General features: G+C 51.9%; 1 protein-coding gene across 1 annotated transcript in view, besides 1 other annotated feature; it reads right to left on the reverse strand.

The window, feature by feature from the left end:
• The window catches only part of Shb (src homology 2 domain-containing transforming protein B), a 107553-nt gene that overhangs the window by 63666 nt on the left and 21285 nt on the right, over nucleotides 1–22602 (reverse strand). Inside the window, exon 2 of the mRNA NM_001033306.1 lies at nucleotides 2114–2234. Within this exon, the coding sequence (NP_001028478.1) occupies nucleotides 2114–2234 (121 nt within the window). The remainder of the gene's footprint in view (nucleotides 1–2113; nucleotides 2235–22602) is intronic.
• Nucleotides 19139–22476: an enhancer, noted in NCBI's record as "VISTA enhancer mm1668". NCBI's record gives its function as "enhancer in: heart[6/13]" and the evidence as "EXISTENCE:transgenic organism evidence [ECO:0001131][PMID:17130149]".

The following is a 22602-nucleotide window of genomic DNA, read 5'->3' on the forward strand; positions in this document are numbered from 1 at the left end:
GGAACACAGAGCCCATGGGGTTGTGCACCTATCTTGGGTCCAAACAGGTTCTTACAGGTGACATAAGTTTAGTGTGAGCTGTGACAGTGAGCTGAGGGAGTCAGAAGAAGCCACAAGTGCTCAGGTCTCCACAGGGTGGAACCAGTTACTCACAAAAGCTCCCCATCACCTGGAGCTAGGGTTGCACAGGGGCGATGGAACACCATCAGTGATGCCCTAGTAGGCATCCAGTCCTGGGGGGAAAGGTGCTAGCCGGTCCTGACACAGGAAGCTGCCTCACAACAAAGCAGCTGGGTTGGTTCCCTGGGGCTTCAGCTCTCTATTGGTAAAAACAAGCCTTCCATTGGAATCCCACATCAACTACTGCAAATGAGGACTAGAGAACTGGCAACCTCCACTGTGACTGTTATTGTCACTGACATAGGGAAAAGCGGAGGCATAGAATGTGGGCAAAGCAGCCTGGCACCCTGTGTTAACTGCCTGATTTAAGGTTCTTGCTACCCAATGGAAACTGAATCCCAGAGATTGACTGGGTGGCACGTGCCCAGTCTGGGTGTGCTTGGCTCCAGCCTGGGCCCCTTCCAAGCACCAGACACTGCCCTGGTCCGAGGTTCTGTACACACAACACAGAACTTCAAACAGTTCCCTTGGAGGGATCGCTCTCACGGCTTAATTTGATGGGTGGGGAGTGTGGCTAGGTTGAAGCGCTTGCCTAGCCCAAGAGCTGGTTTGCAGCACTACAGACACTGAATGTGATGACTCAAGTTAGAGTCAGGAGAATTAGAAGTTCAAGACCATCCTTAGCTACAAAGTTCAGGGTCACTCTGGGCTGGAGGCCCAGTGTAAACAGTTCAACTTCCTGTGCTACCCTGGTCCGTGGCTGCCTTCAGCACTAACAAGTTCTTCATCTGTCCAAGGATCTAAGTCCCTTCTTGGAGTGCTTACACTGACAGCTCACCCTGGGCCATGCCCACACAATCAATCGCCATGGTGACAGTACACACAAAGAAGTCAAGAGTCACAGAAGCCTTGGCAGGATCCGCACAACCAGGAACTGGCTCTTTTAGCTGCTCGGATTCTAAAAAAGGAGAAGATGTGGGTAACCCGAGGCAGAGGAGGGGCCGCAAACACCAGGCACTTTGCAAAGAGGCTGCAGAATCATTTTCTGCGTAAACAAGGTGCCCTCCTCCTCTGCTAGTTAACAAGTGGCATGAACCGGTCTGTTTCCACTTCTGTGCTAGCTGGTAGATGGCTCCACATAAGGTTTTATGCCTACCTCTCTGTATTCAGGAGTTTCTGAGCAAACTCTCCTCTAGCTCTTGGTATCTATGGTTAACTATAACTGTGTTCTAATCTAAAAGTTTTTTTTTCAATGTTGGTGAAACACAAACCAATAAAATGGGGGGGGGGTGTGCAAGCAAAGTGACTCCACAGGTCACTTGCCACAAAGCCTAATGACCTGAATTCAAAACTCAAGACTCACATGGTAAAATAATCTATTGCTGCCAATCTGTCCTCTATCCTTCTCCTGTGCATGTGGCATATGTTTTGAATGCAGGTTATACATACACACACCCACACCTACACAACCACCATGGGGGAGTGATAAAGCAGCTCACTGACCCTCAGCTCTCACTGTGAACAAAGCACACTTCCACAGAGAAGGTGGCAGGATGTCCAGAAGACCCTTGCTGTTGCGCTGTAAGCCCAGTGGCATGGCTTGAATGTGCTCTGTACCCCTAGACCTAGTATGGGGTTTGCTAGCTGCTCCACACAGCAGTGTTGGAAGGTGGGATGTAATGGGAGGAGTTTGAGCAATGGGGACGGAGTCTTCATAAACAGACCAATGCTATCCTGTGGAAGTGGGTGAGTTCTTACTCTGTGGGGAAAGCAAGGTCTTCCCTCTTGTCTCTTCAGTGCAGGTTTGCTTGCTGTTTTCTGCCACACGGTGATATAGCACAAGGCCTTGGAGTCTGCCTGATCTTAAACATACCTACCTGTAGAGTCACAAAAGCACCTCTTCCTATTACACATATTATAAATGGCCCACTCTCGGGTATTCTGTCACAGCAACAGAAAACAAACTGAAACCCCACGCCTGCGCTCTGCTCACCTGTCATGATCCTCTGGGCTTCGTAGGGCTCCATGTAGCCAGCGCTCTCACCCTTTCCTGCTTTGCTCTTGAGGTCGCTCTTGGCATCAAAGGGATCGGAGTAGTCATCAGCTATGGTCACCTGCAGGGAGGGAGAGAGTGTGAGGCCATCTCTGGCTTTGTCTCATCACTGTGCTCTGCCAGGGCCAGGCGTTGCTCTGGCCGGCCGACAGAAACTGCTCCCGGGCAAGCAAGGAGGAGAAGGGGAGTAGGAAACATGAGCCCACCCTGGGGGAACTAGAGGAGCAGCTGAGTGGAGGTCAGAGGCACGCGGAGTGCAGAGATGAGGACCTGGAGACGTGGGGAACGTGTTACTAGGTTTAAGTGGATGGAACAATGGGGAGAAAGTTGGGAGATCACAGAAAACACAGAAATGTTGGCAGGCCCTTGGTGCTGGCTGAGGCCCAAGATCTCAGACAAGGAGAGTCGCTTTCAGCATCTCGTGTTTCTCCAAATCTGGAACACAATCATGTTGTGGGTCATCACACAACAATTTGGTGAGATCAACACATATAAAAGATGAGTGTGGCCCTAGACAGGCCTGATGAAAACACCAGACTCGGCAATGCACAGATACCAGAGTAGAAACAGAACAGGCCAGGGGTCTGAGGGCCAGCGGACCCTTCAGTAACGGACAGACAGCCAACTGAGGTCCAGGGTGGGCATCGGGTCCCCACATCCTCACTCGCAAAGCCTATTCTGGCGCTTTCACTTGGCAGATGGCCAGGGCCCTGCCAGCCATTGACTAACAGCAAAGGAAGCATGAGTCACTGGGGCAGGTCTCAGGCTTGGTGAGGAGTGTGCATATCTGGAATTCTACTGCTCTCCAGAAGTGCCACACTTCCTGGTAAGGGGGTACTATTTCCAGTCAGGAGAACACAGCACCTCCTCTCTCTTTTCAGACTCCCTAGACCTCACAGAGAAGAAAAGGACGTGAGCTTTCTCAACCCAAACCTTTACTACAGACCAGCCTCACCCCAAACGCCCACCAACCTCCCCCTCCCCCTTCAGGTCAGGTGTCTAGCAAAGAGCAAATAAGTCCCCAATCTCCCAGCTGCTGCCCCAGGGAGGGCGGGGGTTAGCATCCCCCTTGCTGGATTGTTATTTAAATTGTAGGTTTAATTAGAAACCACAGGAGCCGCTCTTCTCTCTGAGCTCCTGGAATTTAAGGCATTTGCAAGGCCTGTAAACTCAGGAACTGGAGAAGACCCCAGCCTCTGCCTGGTTGAGTGGCAGCCAGTGGCAGCGGCCCTGGCAGGGCAGTACAAGAGACTGACAGTTACCTAGAATGTAATGCCCGAAAAGGGAGAGCAGACAGTTGTCCCTGATCACTAAACTGGAGCACATGACCAGGGAAGACCCAGGCCCAGAGCACCCAGCAATTGAGCAGACAAAGCCAAGTTAGGCTCTGGTCCCAAGGGGCTCCTCCACATGATGACATGGTAATCAGTGCCTTTCAGTGAGCTCAAATGACGCCAGGCCAGGAAGGAAGGGGGCTGGGGAGAGCTGGGCTTGCTTTGTCTTTCATTTGATATTTGCACTCTACCATCTGCAGAATACATTAAAAGTCATGTATGGGAAGCACCGTGGGTCAGAACAGTTCAGATGTGGGTCTTGTGGGCAAAGCTGTGAGTTCAAGGGACCAGGCATCCCAACGGAGACCATGAAGTACATAGACAGCTAACTGCTGCAGGTGACAGACAACAAGCTGCTCCTGCCCCACATTCCCTGTCTTAGCAATATGAAAATCCTCTAGTCCTCAGTGAAAAGGAGAAGACAACAAAATTATTTGGTGTTTCTCCTGGAGCCTGTGGGTCGCCGGTAAGGTGGCGCCTAGCCTAGCTGCAGTCTCCAAGGAAATTCAGCAATAAGCACTCCTGCCCCGTCTCGGAAGTGCTCTGTAATTTGCAAACATGGAGGCTTTCAGGATATAAACCAAATCTTTGTTCACCTTCGGATGGGAGCACTGGGAGGGCTGCGATAAAGCAGGCGTTGTCTGTATTTTCTAATTAAAATGAGATCTGAGCTCAGGCTGTTATGGGCCCCTGGCTGCCTGTCCTGCTTGCTTCCTTTTCAATAAAAACTCACAAACCCTAAAACCAGGAAAACCTCTGACCTCTGATGACATGTGGTTCCAGTTATATACCTGCTGACAGCTAAAAATCCTTCCGTTAAAAAAAAAGTTTAGAATTCTGTTAGTTTAAGAAGCAAATCGGAAGGTTCCTGAAATGTATATTTAATCAATTTGCTTTTGAACTTCAAAGTGAGGCTGGTGGAGGGGAGGGCAATGAGTTTAAGCAACCTGAAACTTGGCAAACACTGCACCGAACGGTCCAAATCACGTCCTAGTTGGAAGTAAAATTTTAACCAGGTGTTAGGAAGGGGGGGCAGGGAGGCACAGAGCCCCTTGTGAACAGTCCTAGTCCCCTGGCCACAGAGACTGGGTGGTGTGACAGCTTACTTACGGTAACTGTCCTGGTTACCTGGGGCTCATAGGCAGGAGCTGTTCCTGAAGGCTGCTATGCCTTCAAATAAAACCAGTGGCTTTCCACAAATGTGGGCCTGCTGGGGTTGCTTGCTTTAGGATGCCCCAGTTAACAGGTAAGTCCTGTAAGTCTAAATGAACTGTTCAACCATGGGAACCAGCCAAGACTTGTGTGCCGGCTGCCCAACAGCACAGGCAGCCTTCTGTGGGAAGCAAGGCCCCTGGTCCCTACATTAAAGGGGGTCTGAGATAGTGAAAGGGCAGGATCCAGGCCACCTCTGCTTTGGCTCTCTCCCCTATGACTAAAGGATTTTCACCGGCTTATAAATCAGTCACGGAGCAGCCCTGAGGCAGGGCCAGGTCAAGTCACCGAGCATCCATCAGGAGGTCCCACTCTGGGATTTAGACTCCACCATTCCCCAGCACTCTTCTTCACCATGGTTCTGTGGGCTGCCTACAGGTCGGGAGCTGGCCCTACAGACAACCCTATAGAGCACAACTGTGGGTAGAGCAGTCAAGGCTTTCCGTGTTGACCCTGGGGATTAGCTGTGAGACAGGAAGCAGTCTTCCGGTCCATCCATCCCAAGAGAAGTGCTGAGGAGGGTGGGTGTGGCCATATAGCTACCCTTCCTTCCATATGCCTGGGTGAGTGTTTTCATTGCTCTGGTAAGATAGCTGCCCCTGTATGAAGAACTGGGACCTCTCACGGAAAGTGCGGTAACTCTCACCAGAATCAATGGAAATCCCCAAATGCACATAGTCTGACACAGCGATTTTACATCTCAGTATTTACTCCTAATATTTGCACATGGAAACATGGGCAAAATGTCCACTGAAGTACGTCACAATGAGAAGCCCCACACAACTCTATATTCGTCAACAGGAGAACTGTCAAGCATGCATGTCATCCCACCATGGGGTGTCAACCTCCAAGTTAGTCGACAGCCAACAGCCTTCTCCATGAGCTGCTCCTCGCTCTGAAAGGAAAGGGCCATTGCGGGATGCTAAACACAACGTGCCTATTTATGAGAAACCAGACAGGAACCTGAGTTGATCAGCTGGGGGAAAAGTCTGCACAGAGCGAGTCCCTAGACTGGCAGGTGTGGGAGAGCTGCAAACAAGGAGAACCTATTACTTACTGTGCGACATGCAAGCCCAAGAAGTGCGGCAAACTCTACCACAGGCTATTTTTAGAACAGCAGACAGACTGCTTCCCAAACCTGTCTAAGACAGAAATGGCCTGGAATGACTGTTAAGACAACAGACTCCTTGCCTCAATTGTCTGCGTATTTAACAAGCAACCCAGGTGATTCTTATCAGGGATCAAAAGCAAGAGCCAGCCCTCTCCGCCACTGCTGAGAGCAAACCTCCAGTCACTATTCTGGAATTTCACTTTTTCCCAGGGGTTTCTCAGCCCTGCTCATGAAGTTAAGCAACTGTGGGGCCCCTGCCAGCCCGAGGGTCAGTCAGTAGGAGTGAGAGCTGACCTAACTTGCCTTTGGTCTATCGCTGAGAATCTACTTTAGATGCAGGAGGCAGGGTATCCTCTGCTATCCTGAGAGCTGGTTCCAACTGAGCAACAAGGCACGTGCAGGAGCAGAGGATTCACAGGCAAGCCCCCCTGCCCCGCCCCTCCCACTCGCAGAGGGCCACAGTCCCGGCGCTTTTGGGCCTTGCCTATCAAGCTCTCAACACACAGATGCATACAGCCTAGGTCTTATCTGCCAACAAAGACAGAAGGGGAGGGCAGCTGCCATGTTCTAAGGATGGGATGCATGCACCAGCCCACACCCATTCCTCCACTGGCACCTCCCACCTGCCAGTCACGCTGAGGTACCTGCAGCTTCTGGGAAGAGGTTCCAGTTCAGCGGTGGGGTTGTGGGGGTGGGGTCTCTATCCTGCTTTCCCATTCATCTCTCCAGGTGGAGACCCCTGGGTCTGCCTGCCAAGTCCCAGCCAGGCCCTTTCTCATCGACTCACCACTAACACCGACCTTAGCTTCAGTAACAGTTTGAGGCCATGGATCTCTAGGTAACTGGGGAACCCCACCCCCACCCGGTTTTACACATTCGCAAAGTATATGATAGGTCCAGGTGAAGTCCAGATTCATCCATGCCCAGCCTTCTCCCATTAGGACCACTTTAAGCAAGAGTGAAAACAGACAGGCTTTCTGCTCTAATGAGGTGTCAGGTGAGCAGCCACCTGGCGTCATGTTAATTCACCTGGCTACAGAGGCACAGTATAGTGTGACAGGGCCTGTCATTCACTGATGGATGGTGGGGGTGAGGCACAGCAAGCATTTTGGCCTTGGGCTCTTTATCTTGCCTGCTAGCTTTAAGTCCAGGGGCCATGACCCCTTCTGTCACTTGGGGCCCAGAAGGGCTGCCTGATGGGTACAAACAGCAGTACATTCTTTCTGCAGTGAAAGGGCTCTGTGACTGTCCCCTTAGGAGGCCCAGACCCACTTAGGACCCACTGTGACACAGGACCTGGCGGCCTGGCATCTACTGGATGGTGCCTCTGTTGCCATACCAACAAAGGAACAGGGGTGTGGGGAGTGTAGAGGACTGTGGGGAAGCAGCCGTGGAGAGGGTTTTGTGTAGACCGACAAGCTGCGCAGCAGTAAAGGGGCCAGCACACCAGGAAAGGAAGTGCCTGCACTGAGGCTGTCCTGTTGGAGGCTCGGGTGGAAGGTCAGCTAACTAGAGGTCACAGGCCACACTGCCTCTGGTGTATCGTTTTGGGCAGGCCCAGTCATAGGCTTTAAGATCAAATGGGTAGGCTGTCCTTAGAGCCCCCAACCAGGGCACTGGGGCTGAAAAGCACCTTCGTGGGGTCCTCCAGACAGATGCACTGAGAGGGGAGGGCATTGCTCAAAGGCCAAGGTTGGGCAGTGACAGTTCAGACAAGCAGCACTCTGGAACAGCCTCTGCTAACCAGCTCTGGGTAGCTCCCGGCAACCTGCTTTATTTCTCTGTGCTCTGAGTTCCCCTGAGATCTGGGACAGAGTGGTTGTAAGGAGCAAGTAAGATGGTTCTGGGATGTGTCAGTATTTATGAAGAACACTGAGTGCTTGTTTCAAAGCAGGAGGCACCTTCTGTGTGCTCAGCGCCCATAAACACTGTAGTGCAAAAACCTCAAATATGACTGACCTCAGGCTAAGAGAAGCCAAACCTAAAGGTGAAACAGACTCAGGGACCCCTTAACCCACTCCCTCAAAACCCCAGTAATTACACACAGGAAATAACCATAATTAAACAAGACAACAGCTCTCATAGTTCTCAGTCCCCCAAAGGGAAAGTCTCAAAGAATAACCCTTTCTTTCCCGCCTTTGCACCTCCCTACAAACACAGCAACACCCAGAGGTTCAAGCCCACCCTTGTCTGTGCAGTGCACAGCCCACATCCAGCCAGTGCACAAGGCTCAGAGGTGTCCACAGACCCAGTTGTGACACCCTACAGAGATATACAAGCAAGTGCCCTTACTTGCCTCTCCCTGTCCTCTGGGGTTTTGACCAGCACAGACCAACCCCCAGTAAAGGCACGCCAATAAATCATTTCTGACATGGTAAGGAAATTAATTTGGGAAAGATTAATTAGCTGCACCTATGCAGTCAGCCGCGGCTTCTGGAGATTAGAGTGTGGGAGAGCACTCTCCAACTCGGACTTAGACCGGGCTCCCTTTCTTCCCGATCAAGATGCGACTCAGTCTTGAGCACTCCAAGCTTGAGGCCCCTCTTTCCTCGTGGAAGGGCGCCTGCTGAATGCTTGGCCCTAAAACTCAAGCAAAAGGAGTTCAGGACTTGGTGATTCCGATACGCAGGGTGCCGTCCCTAGGGAAGGGATCTACCATTTACACTGAGCTCTGCCTCCACCGGGGCCTGTGTGTGACCATTTAGTTGGCATTCCACCAAGATGTCCCTTTACTGACTGTCCATACCTGTTCCACATCAGGAGGCCAGAGGAACAAATGCAACGTCCGCCCCCCCTCCCCCCCACTTCTAGTCCCGCCTCTGGGATAGCCACAGCTGCCTGCCTAAATACGTGCAGGTTCCAGCTTGTCAGGAAAAAGACATTCCAAACCAGCCTCTGCTGGCTCCTGTCAGGCCCACTCACAGCCCTCCTTTGCTCTCTCACACACCCACCCAACTCCTTCTGCTGAGCACCCTCCACCCAGGCTGTTAATCTGGGTAGGAAGCTGGAGCATAGCCTGGCCCAACCCTGTTTACCCAGAAACTTACTGTCAAATGTTAGGGACTGGCCTGTCCACACCTCTCTAGTAGTGAGAGCTTCTATTTGAACTCAGTCCTAGAGCTTCAACTGCTCTCTGCCAGGATCTCTGGACAGAGAATTGAGGACATCTCTCTCAGTTCAGACTCAGCCAACACCCAGCAGTGTTCCACACTCCCAAGAGGACGCAAAGAGTTGACCTAGTCAATCTGTCGGCTCTCGACTGATGTGCAAGATTTGCGCAAGGGAAACCTTACAGTGTTTACATATGCCACTACCTGAAGAAAGGAGGTGGTTGTCCAGGAACCCACTGAGCATGGGAGGCCCAGGGAAGGGATGAACTAGCCAAGCCAATGCCAGAGACAGGAGCCAAACACCTTTCCTAACTTTTGAGTCCACACCACTCCATTTCTGCAATTCCTATAGTTCAAAATTGTTCTTTTAAAACCACCAATAAATATTTCAAAGAAATCTCATCATAGCCACCTTTTGGAAGCCCACCACCATAGTCCACCTCCGCCCCTCCACTTCAGCTTCTCCTGCAAGGAGCACCACCCACAAACAGCTCTCTGTGGGAGGTGGACACCAGGCTGGGCTGGGTCTGTGTTGTCTGACTACTGCTCCCTTTTCTCCATAGCAGTCTCCATCATGCTGGGTCAACCTACAGACCAGACAACCCTTCCTCCTGGGCTTCTTGCAGGGATGAGTAGGGTGGTGGTGGTGGTGGGGGGTGTTGGATAGGGGAGCAAGGCACAGCGCCATACCAAGGTCCACAAAATCAAAAGCAGTGATGTCAGAGCTAAGGCTGGAAAGGGAGAGAGGGATGTGGGGACAAGAAGGTTGCAGGAACTAAGGACCCTCTGCCACGTTTTATAAAAAGACAATGGGCAAACAATGGGTAGAACTAACAGCTTTGCCAAGGTCACCTGAACACCAGAGCAGGCCCTCTCTGCTCTGTATTGACCAGGAGCAATGAGAGGCTTCCACGCAGCCAGAGGTAGACAAAAGCAGAATTCCTCCTACCCCTGAAGGACAAGAGGCATGGCTAAAGTCATCTGTTAGTATGGGTACCTATAGACTGTCTATACTTATAAAACGCAGTTGACACTTCCCAACTTTCAGGGCATTTCCATGTTTTGGTTTGGTTTGGTTTTGGTTTTTGCTTTATTTTGAGACAGGGCTTCTCTGTGTAGCCTTGGCTGTCCTGGAACTCACTTTGTAGACCAGGCTGGCCTCGAACTCAGAAATCTGCCTGCCTCTGCCTCCCAAGTGCTGGGATTAAAGGTGTGCGCCACCAACGTCTGGCCATGTCCATGTTTTTGACAGGCATGGCCCATCTACTACCACTCCCCTCACAAGGAAAAACCAGGACTGCAGTGGGGCTTTCTTGCCGTGAGAGTGGGCCCCAGGGTGGGGTATCTGCCACGTGCTCACCGGGATGGTCTGCAGAGCAAAGCAGCAGAGCCTGGGAGCCTGAGGCCTGCACAGTGCAAGGTGGGACCTTCAGAAACCAGGCACCCATCACCAAGCAGAGCCCATCCCTCCAGAAGCCCTCTCTCTGTGCTGAAGCTACCAGGACAAGGGGAGGCTGCTGGCCCGGGTGCAGCTCTGGGCACACGGTGCATCTCAATAAGCAGCAGCCAACTGTACTGAGTGAAGGGTCATTTCTCTCTGAATGGGGCCCATTAGAATGATTCATGCACAGCTCCTCTCCGAGCCCAGAGGCAGACCAGGGCATCGTTAGGCACAAGAGCAATAAAGAGCTGCCCTCCCCCAACAGACACTTTCTTTTTATTGACAACACACAGCATCAGCCCCAACTACTACCACCACCACCACCACCACCACCACGAGATTCCCGATTATGTTCAGCTTCATAGTGAATGCTCAGGAACCGTTGATTTACTTAAAGTAATGCTATCTGCTTGTCATGCCCAGTGGCCAATCCTCAACAGAGTTCTTCATGTAGGTTAATAAACTGTCCTAACACCCAAAATGCCGTCTCACATGCCCTTGACACTTGGTAGCAGAATTCGGGTACCTCACAAAGACCTGGGCTGCCTGCTGTTCAATTGTCCCTCTGCCCACCGCAGGCTCTGGTCCATAACCTTTAATAGGCTTGTCTTTTCCTACTTCCCCTAGGAGGGAGGCTCTGAAGATTACCCCTTATTTAACCTTAGCACAGTTCCTGGTGGACAGCAGGGTTCCAGCAAGGCATGGCGGGCAAGAAGCAGGGGTATGGCAGAGATGGCAAGTGGTGCTGGTCTGAGCCCTGACTGCTAACTGCCGCTGTTTCCAGGTTTCTGCCAGCTCTGGGCTCTGGGCAAGCGGCATCCCTTTTCTCAGCTTGTGCCTTCTAACTCTCTAGGAAGCCTCCTTCCTCCTGTGTATGGAGGAGACGGGATAAAGGAACCAGAGGACAGCACAATGCTCAGCACACTGTACTGGCACAGCAAGGGCCCTGGGGGACACACAAAGGATGCCACCATCTTCCCTTACAGTCCACAGGCCTGTGTGAACTTCCCCAGATACGGATCTTTCATCCGGACTGCCATTCAAGTGGCATATTTGGCAGAAGACACTTATGAGAAGACAGGGAAATGAGCCTGAGAAGGGAGGGTAGCTAGAAAAACTGGGCTGCAGGGTCAGCTGAGTGGATGTGCTCCAAGAAAGCAACAGTAAGAACCCTCAAGCAGAGGTGGAAATCCCCAGAGGGGAGGCAGGAAGGGGCCCCTGGGGAGAGACTGACGGGACCCACGGAGGCCTTTCTGCTCAGTTCATCCCAGCGGAACCAGAAGAACACCAAGCACACTGTGCTGGGCTCCCATCACCCTGTCCCTTTTTCTGTCCACACATTTGATCTCGTCATTTCAATTTCTTCACTGTGAAAGAGGAGACCAATCTTCCATGATGAACCTCCCTCTGGGATGCTGAGCAAATTCTAGAGGTACTGCCCAGGTCTCAGAAGCCGCCTTCTCTCGAGCAGGAAGCTTCTCCAACAATACCGGTAGCCTGTCCCTTCATCGTCAAAATAGGTGCCTGGACAAAAATCACAGGGGACCTGGTGGGCCTCGAGTGACAGTCGTCCCCAGGGAGGTAGAGACAGAAGGGCAGGCACCGAAGGCCACATAAACATGGAGAGCCCTGCCATCTCCTCCTCCCCCAGGGCTACCAGAGGCCTCACCTCTGCGGCTTTCGGGCTTTGGTTTCTTTCAGACTTCAAGCTGCATGGAAGAGGTCTGCAGGGAGCAGAGAAAATGCTCTCTTGGGATCGTGGGCATCTAAAAGGCCTGGCTCAGTGTACTTCGTTTCTTGGGTTAAGTACTATAGGGTTTTATTTATCAGGGATTTTGACGTTTATGGTCCCCAGGGACAACGTCATGACATGTGGCTTGTGCAGTCACATAGGCCAGGGCTTGAATTAATGTCTTTCTGTCACTGATTTGAAAGTTCTTTCCCTTTAGCATAAAGGATTGAACCCAGGGCCTCCCAAGTGTTAAGCATGGGCTACTTCTCTCAGCTACACTCCCAGCTCTCAGTAATTCTTTAATGACGTGATTTACATTACTTTGGGAGGGGGCGGTCCCGCAATCCATGCAGCTGATTCTGATTGGCTTCCACACCCAGAAGTTCCCTTGGAGCTCTTGGGGCTTTTTGTTGTTTGTTTCTCTTTCTCTTTGGTATCCCTCGCTGTCCTGGAACTAACTGTGTAGACCAGGTTGGCCTCAAACTTACAGAGATCCACTTGCCTCCCAAGTGCTGGGGTTAAATGTGTGTGCTACCACCACCCAGGCTCACATTCCTAATGGCCTCTTCTCCCCAGCTCGGCAGCATTTGCTAAATTACACATCCAGTGCCCGTTTCCCCATCAGCGGGGGACAGATGTCATTTTAAAAAAGAACAAAGTCGAAGCACAAATCAAAGTTCAGGCCGCCCGCCCAGCTTTTCATGTCTGTGGTTCCGCGGACACCACCAAGCCTTTGGGACGCAGCACAGCAAGGCAATGACTGTGTGGATTCCACAGTAATGGTGTGTGTCTAACTAAGGTCCTGGCCTGGGCCAGTCCTCTCCCCAGGGCTTCTCCTGGACTCCCCCTGAATTGTCTCTAGAAAGCACCATCACAATTTTCAGAGAAGAGCTCCGTGAGTCAGGCCCAGAACAGCTCGTATTTATTAATGCACATCGTAAAATCTCCTTCCAAACAGGCCATAATTCACCAGCCACAGGACACATCTCATCCTTAAAGAGGTATGCTGAGCTGAACACCAGGCTTATCAATCTAAAAAAAAAAAAGAAAAGTGCAGTCTTTTACAGTGGTCTTGCTAGGTAAACTGGGAGCTAAGGAAGGGATGAGGTCTTGTTGATAAGACAACTATCCAACACCTGCTCCTCTCTGCTGAGACCAGGCTTGGCTCACGGGGTTCCCTAAACCACTAGTGCGAGGACACTGGAACCTCAGACCAGACCTTGAAGGCACAAAGAGCGTGGGAAGCAGCCATAGGGGTATTGCTGAGGGAGCACCTCCCGAGGGCCGGGCTCTTGGAGCTGGGTTTCCGATATCATCTTAGTTCACCAACCTAACCTCTGAGCAGATGCGTCACCCCCAGTGCTGGCTCTCCCATGCCACCCACTTTTTCCCAGTAACAGGAAATCTCCAAAGGAAGGCTTGACAGGAAGAGGAGGAGGACGCTCTGCCAATTTGGCTCAGATGTGCCAACCCTAGGCAAGGGCGGCCCTAACACTCCCTCGTCAGCCAGTACTGGAAGTCTCTCTTCCTCAGACAGCAGCAGCCCTTGTGACTTACTTCACACACCTGCCACCTGCCGGGGCCACACCTGGGGAAGCAGGGCTTCCTCCTGTGGCCTGTGCTAACAGGCTGCTGGCTTCTAGCTCTCACCTCCCTCCATCTCTACACTAGGCTCATCCTGCCTAGGAACCCCACGGCCCCGCCCACAGCAGTACACTGACACGGGCCTCAACCTTAGAGGCTGTGAATGATATGATGCCACTCACAGTATCCCGTGAAAGAGGCCACTGGACCTCCTCTCCTGATCCCCAAACCTTTCCACAAAAAATGTCCTCTGAACAGAGGAGGGAATAAAAGCCAGAAGGGAACCGGGAACTTGCCTCCCTCCCTGAGTGAGCTGAGTTCGGAGGACTGAGTCCTGAGTGGATATGTATGTTTGAGATACACAGCCACACCCAATGCCTCAGACCCGTGGATACGGCCAAGCCGTCCCTGTACAGGCAGGGTGAAGCAGAGTGACAAAGCTCTCCACTGGTTCAAGCACTAATATTGGTGGGTTGGACAAATATTAATAACCTCAGCTTTCTCCCCCTAGGCTGCTCCCCTATAAGGACCTCCAACAGAGAGGAGTGAAGCCCTCCCTAGTGCTATACAAGATGGAAACACTGAGGTTCCTGGTTGTCCTAGGGTTGGTGCTACTCGCCCAGAGCCAGTATGGCCAGCTGACCGCAGCTTTTCTACACATGTCTACTCTTCCTTCATTCCCTGCTGCCAAGCCAGGTCAAGTCCCAGGCACAAGACAAGGTGAGCTGCTCTGAACAGATGTCATCTAGTCCTTACACAGTCACCTCGGGCATCCTCGGCCCGGCTTGCTGAGAAGGTATTCTTATGAAGCGGCAGGTACCCAGTGAGCACACTTGTTTTTGGTATTCCGTGTTTTTGACAAGAGGGGGAAGAGGCTACATTTTCTAGGCAGAGCTACCAAGAAAAGGGAACAACAGCAAGGTAGAGTCAACTCACTTTTCTTGGAGCTAAGAGTTGAACCCAGTTGGGTTACAAGTCACCATATTTGTAGTGGAGACAAAAGGTGCCAGCCCCTTGGGAGTTAGGAGGGGGAGTGGGCGGGCCTGTGAGGGTCAAGCCATGACTCAAAGCAGCATCCTCCAAAGAGCTGAATGAGCCCCCAACATCCTGATGGGTGGCCTGCTTGCCCATTTACTGAAATGAAGCAGGAATACCCACGGGTCTTCTTGTAGACACATCAGCCATTTTGGAGCGCCAAACAGAGTGGCTCAGTGACAAATCTCTCTGCACCACTTCTGTCAGCCACCCTCAAAAGCAGTGAGACCAACAGACAGTTCAAAATGCCTAATCACAGCTGAGCCTCTGAGTCTTTGGACTAGTTTGGGTGGGCTTGCTTGCTGAGTGAAGCAGGAAAAAAAAAAATCACCGTAAGTCCAAACGACCCCTCCTGCACTTAGGGACCAGGGGTTCGGGTTGGAAGGGAAACTGGATTCCCATTCCCCATCTCCATTCAGGACAGCAAGACGCTAACAGGCAGAACAAGTTCTGCTGCTGCTGCCGCCGTGAGTGAGCTCCAGTAATAACAGGGCTCACCCTTCACCATTAAGTATTAACCTTGTTCCCAATGATGTCATAAAACCAAGGCCCAGGAAGCTCTCTCATGGCCACACTCCCCATCTGCTATCGGAAGGAGTCAAATACTCACCCCTTCCCTGGTAGCAAGCCAGGAGGACCTAGGGCCCTTCGGTGGACAAGAGCCTACCCATGTGTGCCACACCCGATGTCTTGGCTACCAGAGACTGCACACATGTGGTCTAACAGACCTATGTGCCCCAAAGTGGACCAAGCTGTGTTCTCAAGCTGTGTTCACTTGGGGACTTCTACCCACAAGGAAGTATCCCCCTCAATTCTGTGTACAGAATTGGCTGGGGGGTCCCCTGGAAGAAACACTCTCCACTCTGGACCCCCCCACCCCTTCGGGAGCCATCATAATAATATGGCATCTGGATTCTGTCTCACAGGCATTGGTGGAGGAGGAACCAAGAAATGTGTTCTGAGAGGACTTAATGTGTGGGGGTTGCCGGGTGAGTAGCTAACCCCGACAACAGGACGCAAAAGTGTTCTGTGGGGTCAGAAAGGGTGGTATGAGCAAAAATAAGCAGAAGTTATGAGAAATATTCTGACTCAATTTCAGGATGACCTGAACCTGACAGCCGTTCCACACAGAACAGGATGCTCTGAGACAGTGGGCTCTCTGCCACAGAGAACCAGTGGCCAGGACTAGCTCACAGGAGCACCTAAACTGCTATCTTCTGTCAATGGAAGCTCTATGCCCTTCCTGAGATCTCCACGGCTCTGCAGAGCATGGTACTGGGGACAAGACGGCTGTTCCAAGTTAAGAAGAGATGAAGGGCATGGGACCAGGCCCAGTGTCTCTGGGTAGCTTCAGGGAGGGTCCCAGCAGCATCAAAAAGGTTGGGTGATGTGGGAGAGGCATAATCACACTCATATCTGGAGTTTTATGATGTCCATGGTACACAGAGAAACCAGACAGCTCCGTGTCTCCCTTCAGGAGGGATGGACCTGTTCTCTGGAGAAAGGTAAAGCGTTGGGCTTCCTGTGGGGTACTAAAAATGGGAGGTTCCCATACATCTGCTAACCTACTCAAGTTCTTAGTCAAATAAAGGTTAACTAAACACAACAGAACCCCACAAAATATGGACAGAAGCTACCCCAGATTTGACCTGGTCCAGTCTCATGTTGGTCTAGCACAGCATCACTATTCCCTGAAGTTTCCCACCAAGTATTCTGACTGAACCGCTACCAGGAAGGACCTGGGGCCCGTGTTCTCTAAAAGCTCTCTGGGAGCTTTGGCACAAACCCCCAAGACTGAGAATTCTCAGTAGTAACAGATGTGTGCCAATACCTCACTATTAATCCCATGGTTTCACAAACCCAGGGGAAGTGATTTCCTCAAGGTCCCACGGTGAGTCAAGAGGCAGGGAATCTGGGCTTGCAGAATGGCGGCCCAAGCCTTCACCTTGTAGAGGGCAGATGGCAGCTGTGCAGAGCTTGAAACAAGAGCCTTCCTGGCTCTAGGGTCCCTCCACTCCAGGGAGCCGAGGACCCCAGAAAAATACCAGCCATGATTGGTCCACTCCACCGCAATAAAGGAGACACTCCCCTGTCCCAGACTAAACCTTGATGACCTAGAAACCATGGGAACAGAATTCTCCCAAACATCCCTCTTTCTTTCCAGAAGCCGCATTTAACCAAAGTTTGTAACTGTTTATTAGCATCTGGGAGGAACAAAAGCAGGCTGTAAAAGCTGGGTCTCTTCAGTCCTAATGAGCACACAGCCATAGGAAGCTTTTCTCCAATGACACCACCAGAGACCTGCCAAAACGTGCTGCCTGCCCAGAGCTCTGCCCACACAGGACTCAGCACAAAGAACCCCCAGGGCCTTGGAAATGTTGCAAGAGCTTGGCCAGGCGGTCTCTTAGAGTGATGACCTCAATGTCTGCAGAGCAAGGAGTTCCAGCAGACAGGAAAATCCTGATGTCCTCCTCTTGAGGGGACTCTTATCATGGCCAAAGAGCCTAATTCTACTGATTCCAGGATGGAGGAACAGACCTAGAGAGGGCTGTGTGAACCCACAGCTCAGGGACAGGAAAACCAGCACTGCCCACTGTCCCAGCCAAGCCAAATTCTATCCTGCAAACAAATCCCGAATCCTCATGGCATCTGCTAGTGGGCTCAAACAAGAGGCCAGGAGCCTGCTGAACAAGAGAGAGCCAGCTCCCAGGACTCGGGTAGGTTGCATTATGTACCAACTGCTAAGGGACCAGTGACATTTGGAAGTGCCCTCTTCCTGGGGCTCAGGAACAGTATCCCCTCTTGATACCCCCTCCCACTCACTGCCAGCCTCCAGCTTCCAGGGCTTTCTGTCCATGTCAGACTCACTTGGACTGCTCATGTTGTTACACGTACTGCATCCCCATAGCAGAGCACGAGGGTGTGATCTCTAAGTTCAAATCCTTGCTGCACCACCTTGAGAAGACCACTTAACCTCTCAAGGGCCTCAGTTCTCCACCATAGTGGTGGGTAAGAAGAGTGCCCAGCTTCAGTGCTAGGCCAAAGCCAGGGCTTAACTGAGGCTGCCATCACTCCAGGTCCATGACCCATTTAATACTGTTTTCTGAGGCACCCCTACAGCACACACAGAAGGGAGCCCAGAGTTCCATGTGCTTGCTACTCCACAGGCCTCCTTAGGCAGGGCCCATGCTGGGCTCTAGACTTAGAGCAGAATGAGACACAACTCTGGGTCCACAGATCACAGGTTAGCCAGGGGACAGACAAGAGCTCACAAGCGGCAGTGACACAAGGTGCCTCCAAAGTGATCTCCCACACTGTCTTCTGCTAACAGGATTTTTTTTTTTTAAAGTCTGGCTCTACTGTCACTAACTCCCAGCAAGCTGTATGTGTTTTTATTTTTTTTTATTTTTATTTTTTTTTTTCGAGATAGGGTTTCTCTGTGTAGCCCTGGCTGTCCTGGAACTCACTTTGTAGACCAGGCTGGCCTCGAACTCAGAAATCCGCCTGCCTCTGCCTCCCAAGTGCTGGGATTAAAGGCATGCGCCACCATGCCCGGCCGCTGTATGTGTTTTTAAAGAACCAAAGAAAGTATGTTTAGAAATCTCTGTACATCTCCCAGAACCCTCTTCCTTTAAGCCAGGCTGTTTGCCTTGTGTTGCCCAACTCCAGTCTCAGAGATGCAGGCCTTGGCCTGGCTGTTCTACTTGCCAGAGGCCAATGCCACATGGCAGGGTGTGCACATGGGCACAATACTTGAGGGGACCTTCAGGCTTGAGTGCCAACAGGCGGACCTTGTTATACCAGAAAACAATGGTCCAGCAAGACCCAGGATTGAACGCTTCTCATGTGTATAACACTGAGCACTGACGTCATTTCTGTCTAAATGTTATGTGTTCTTTCCCAACCCCCACTGACTCACCTTACCATGCTTGCTAAGAGTCCTTAATGTGAATATTTCAGGGCAGAGTCCATTCATCTTTATGATCTCTGTCTGTATCTAATGCGGGGCCTGACAGAGAATATGGAAAACTGAGTTCTCTAAGAAAGGAAATGGGCTCAGAGAGGCTAAGACTCACACCCAGGGTCACAAAGAAAAGCAGCAGGTCCACCTGACCCTAAGATCCCTTCTTGCCTCAGTCTTCTGCCTGTCTCCTGACACAGGGAACTCTGACCCCACTGTTACCCACTCAGTCATTTATTAGCCAGCCCCTGCCAACCTGTGACCGACCTGGGCATGGGAAGGCCAGGGACCAAGGCTACCCACTAGGGAGGTGGCTGGAAAGTGACAAGGAGGGGTGGGAAAGGACAGATAGGGACTTAGAGACAGAACAAAGGCAGGGATGGGCAGGATGGGAGGCTGAGGAAGTGAGGGGATGGAAGCTCCTGCCCTAGACTGGCAACTCTGGGGCGCACAGAGCTTATCAGATGTGAGTGGCGGGACTGTTGGTGCCCGGGACCTTGCAGCAAAGGAGAGGGTCTATCCCAGACTTCTCTTTCCTTGAAAACAGTGGACGGGCCACATGCTGCTGGGATGACAAGAAGCATTCTTCAGTCGTCTGTCAGATACTGCTGTCTAGCCTTCTAGCCTCCAACACCGCCCCTGCGACAGACTGAAACCTGAAACAATCCCAGCCCTTTCCTGATTCACCACTGCAGCTCCGTTAGAAGAAGAAAGCAGATAAAACAGGTTTTTATAAGCCAGGGCTTTGGGAAACTCTAAGGGCAGGAGCAGGGTGGCCACTGCTGTCCTCAGCTGGCCTGGCCTGCTTCAGATTACAAGGAATGAGAAATGGAAAGGGGGGGGTGCACACTTGACACACCTTCCCCTCCTGTGGGAATGGATCCCATGATTCCTGGGTTTTACTACCCTCTTCTTCCACCAGCTGACCCTGCCCACCAACTACAGAACAGAGGCTACAGAGCCCCTGCAAGCCCCCCCTGCCATCCTATCTCCTGGTGACGCCCCTAGGCTAGCTTTCCGAAGGACCCTCCTAACCATACAACCAGTTTAAAAATAGAGCAAATGGGTGACCCAGATGCAGCTCAGATTTAAGCAAGGCCTCCTCGTGGAGGCTCGGCTCCCTCCCACTTCCATCCACCAAGTGTCATTCCTGGCCCTGCTGCACTTGACTTCTTGAGGGAGTGGCTGCACACAACCCCAAGGGCAACAAGGCCTCTCCAGGAAAGGTCAGCACTGAAGGGTGAGAGGAAGACTCCTCTGAGCCGTCTTGATGGGAGTCTGGCAGCCCAGGCTCTGTGCTCCACAAATCCCTAGGCCATAGCTTTATCTGAGATAGGATCACTGCTTGGGACAGAGCCACAAGTCAGAGCTGGGGAGTTCGCAGAGGCCCAATTCTCACAGCATGGCTATCCTCAAAGGACAAGCCTTGTTACACTTCTCAGAAATGCACAGGCCGCACCACGGTGGGGTGCACAGACCCTGGCTGCAGGGAAAAGCCACTTCCTCAGAGCCCCCAACCCTCCTGCCCGGCTCTGGGGGGAGGGGCAATCAGGTTGAAAGAGGTACAAAGACACAAGCCTAGATGAGGTAAGACCACTTATGGCCCCGCCTGAGCCAGCAGCTGGAATGTGTCTAATCTAGGCGAGTCTCAGCTGCCTCATGGTAAAACAGGTGACGCCCACTGAGGACACCGGGAGGAAGAATTGAGACCATGTGTGTAATCTCACAGGGATCAGCTGGGACCAATAAAGCCAGGTTCCTCGCCTGTGCGTCCAGGCACAGGATGGGATGCAGAGGGGATGTGGGACCAAACTACAGGCCATGCTAATGGAGGTCAAGAGCCACTGGTAGACTGGACACCAAACACCAATGTCGGGCTGTACTGGAGTGGTCCAAGGCTGCCCTGGAGGAGATGGCTCAGGCTGCTCCCTCTGGCAGGCAGCACTGTCTTCTGGATGGAAGTAGACCACTCTGTGGTGCCTGAGAGGTTACTATAGGTTCTAGGACCCTGCATACCAGGGCTTGTAGGGCTTATTTTTAGCTCACTGATTAGGTAAGCCAGTGAGCTCTAGGCATCCTCTGACCTCCCCCTCCTAGCACTGGGATCTCAAATGTGCATGCCACCATGTCTGGCTTTTCTTTCTAGGGTTTTAGACAGATACAGTGGCAAGAGCTGAAGTGAGGGCCCACAGTCAAACTGTGGAGAGGAAACAGGCAGGTAGAAAATACTGTCCTGGGGTTCTCAGCAAGAAGGTAGGTAGCTTCAGGAGCGTGGTGCCCAGGAGAGGGCATCTGTTTTTGCCTGAGGTCGCTTTTCTTTAAATGAAAAGGTACAGTCCCCAACCAGCCAGCCTTTGTTTGCTCTTTGCAGAAACTGAAACAAGTCCTCTGGCCTGCGACTCACACAGCCCCCTTTCCTTGCAGAGAATCTTTCTTTGACGTCTTGCCAGTCGCTTCGCTCTAGGTACTATGCCCAGAACCAGCACACCCTGAGTCCAGCAGCTAGGAACTATCTGTACAGGAGGGGCTGTAAACCTGTTACGGCACAGGCACTGCACAGGTCTCGAGTCAACAGCAAGGCTCCCAGGCACTGTCCACAGATGTGAGAGGGTGAGGGGAGCCAGTGTTATCCAGGGGCAGCTGAAGGACTGGCCTGCCTCAGTCTAGAATCCATTCATGAGTCTTGAAAGCCAGATTAAAAGAACTCCCTGATAGTCCAAGGCCAGGGAAGCCCCCAGAAAGCCATATGACTGCTGCAGTGTTGGGCTTTATGGGAGGGACGTGATCTGTGTTGTCCTCGATAAAACTTCATGGCATGGGCAGGACCAAACTCACAGAGCACAAGCAGAAGCAGAGAGACCTGCAGTGGGAGGGAGCCTTGAAATGACCAAAGTCATTCAAAGTCAGCTTCTATGCACTCCTTCTAATTAGGCCTTGAGCTCTGGTACACACCACCTCAGTCTCTGCCTTTTCTTCTTCCGTTTCCTCCTGAGTTTCTGAATATTAATCTCACAGTGATGTCACGAGCAGAGCTGCAGTCTGTTCTAATTATAAAGCACACCAGGCGCAGCAAGGCTGAGGAGAGGCGAGAGGCAGTGCAGACAGCACCAGGCTCTCAGACACTGGAGCATCGGGGGAAAGAGCTCAGGCCCTGGGGAAGAACCAGACATGGCTCTGTCCCTGAGCAAGATTTCTGCGCAAGTTCCTTAAACCTTTGTACTTGGGTCTCATGAGCAAAACACAATTACCTGCCTACAACGGTTATCGCGAGAATGAAGAGACCCTCTTAGCACAGTGCCAGGCAGGCTTAGGATGGTTTAGAAAATCCAGTCGTGGGGCTGGAGATGTGGTTCAGTGGTAGAGTGTACACCTAAGATGTTTATGCCTAGCTCTAGGTTCTGCATAAACCGGGCCTAGAGATGTAACTGTGATCCAGTGGTGGAGGCAGAGGATCAGGTGTTCAAGGTCACTCTTAGCTACACATGGAGCTGCAGGCAGGCCTGTGTTACATGAGACCTTATATTAAAAGGGGAGGGAGTAGAATCCAGATATCAGTCACTGTCTTCAGTTGTCCTTTAATTACAAACCTTACCTCCAAAGTGTGTGCACACCCTCTTAATTACGGAGAGCAGTGCTGTATGAGTAACATACTGGGGGGGGGGGGCACAGCCTTGCTCGGAGCTTCCCTGACTTTGGGGTGCCTTGAACCATGACTTCTGGAGGGAGGAGATCCCCCTCTCTCTGCCTTCTGAGGTAGCTGAGGTGATGTGGAACTGTCGGCTCAGGACAAGTGTAAAGCGCCCACCTGGGGCCAGCGGGCCCTGCCTCCACAGGAGAGCCATCTCCATTCTGCCCACATGTCAGCTTCCCTCAGAGTTCACTCTTGGAAGGCCAAGCCAGAAAGACAGC

Source organism: Mus musculus, chromosome 4 (genome assembly GCF_000001635.26).
Source record: "Mus musculus strain C57BL/6J chromosome 4, GRCm38.p6 C57BL/6J".
Taxonomy (NCBI): Eukaryota; Metazoa; Chordata; class Mammalia; order Rodentia; family Muridae; genus Mus; species Mus musculus.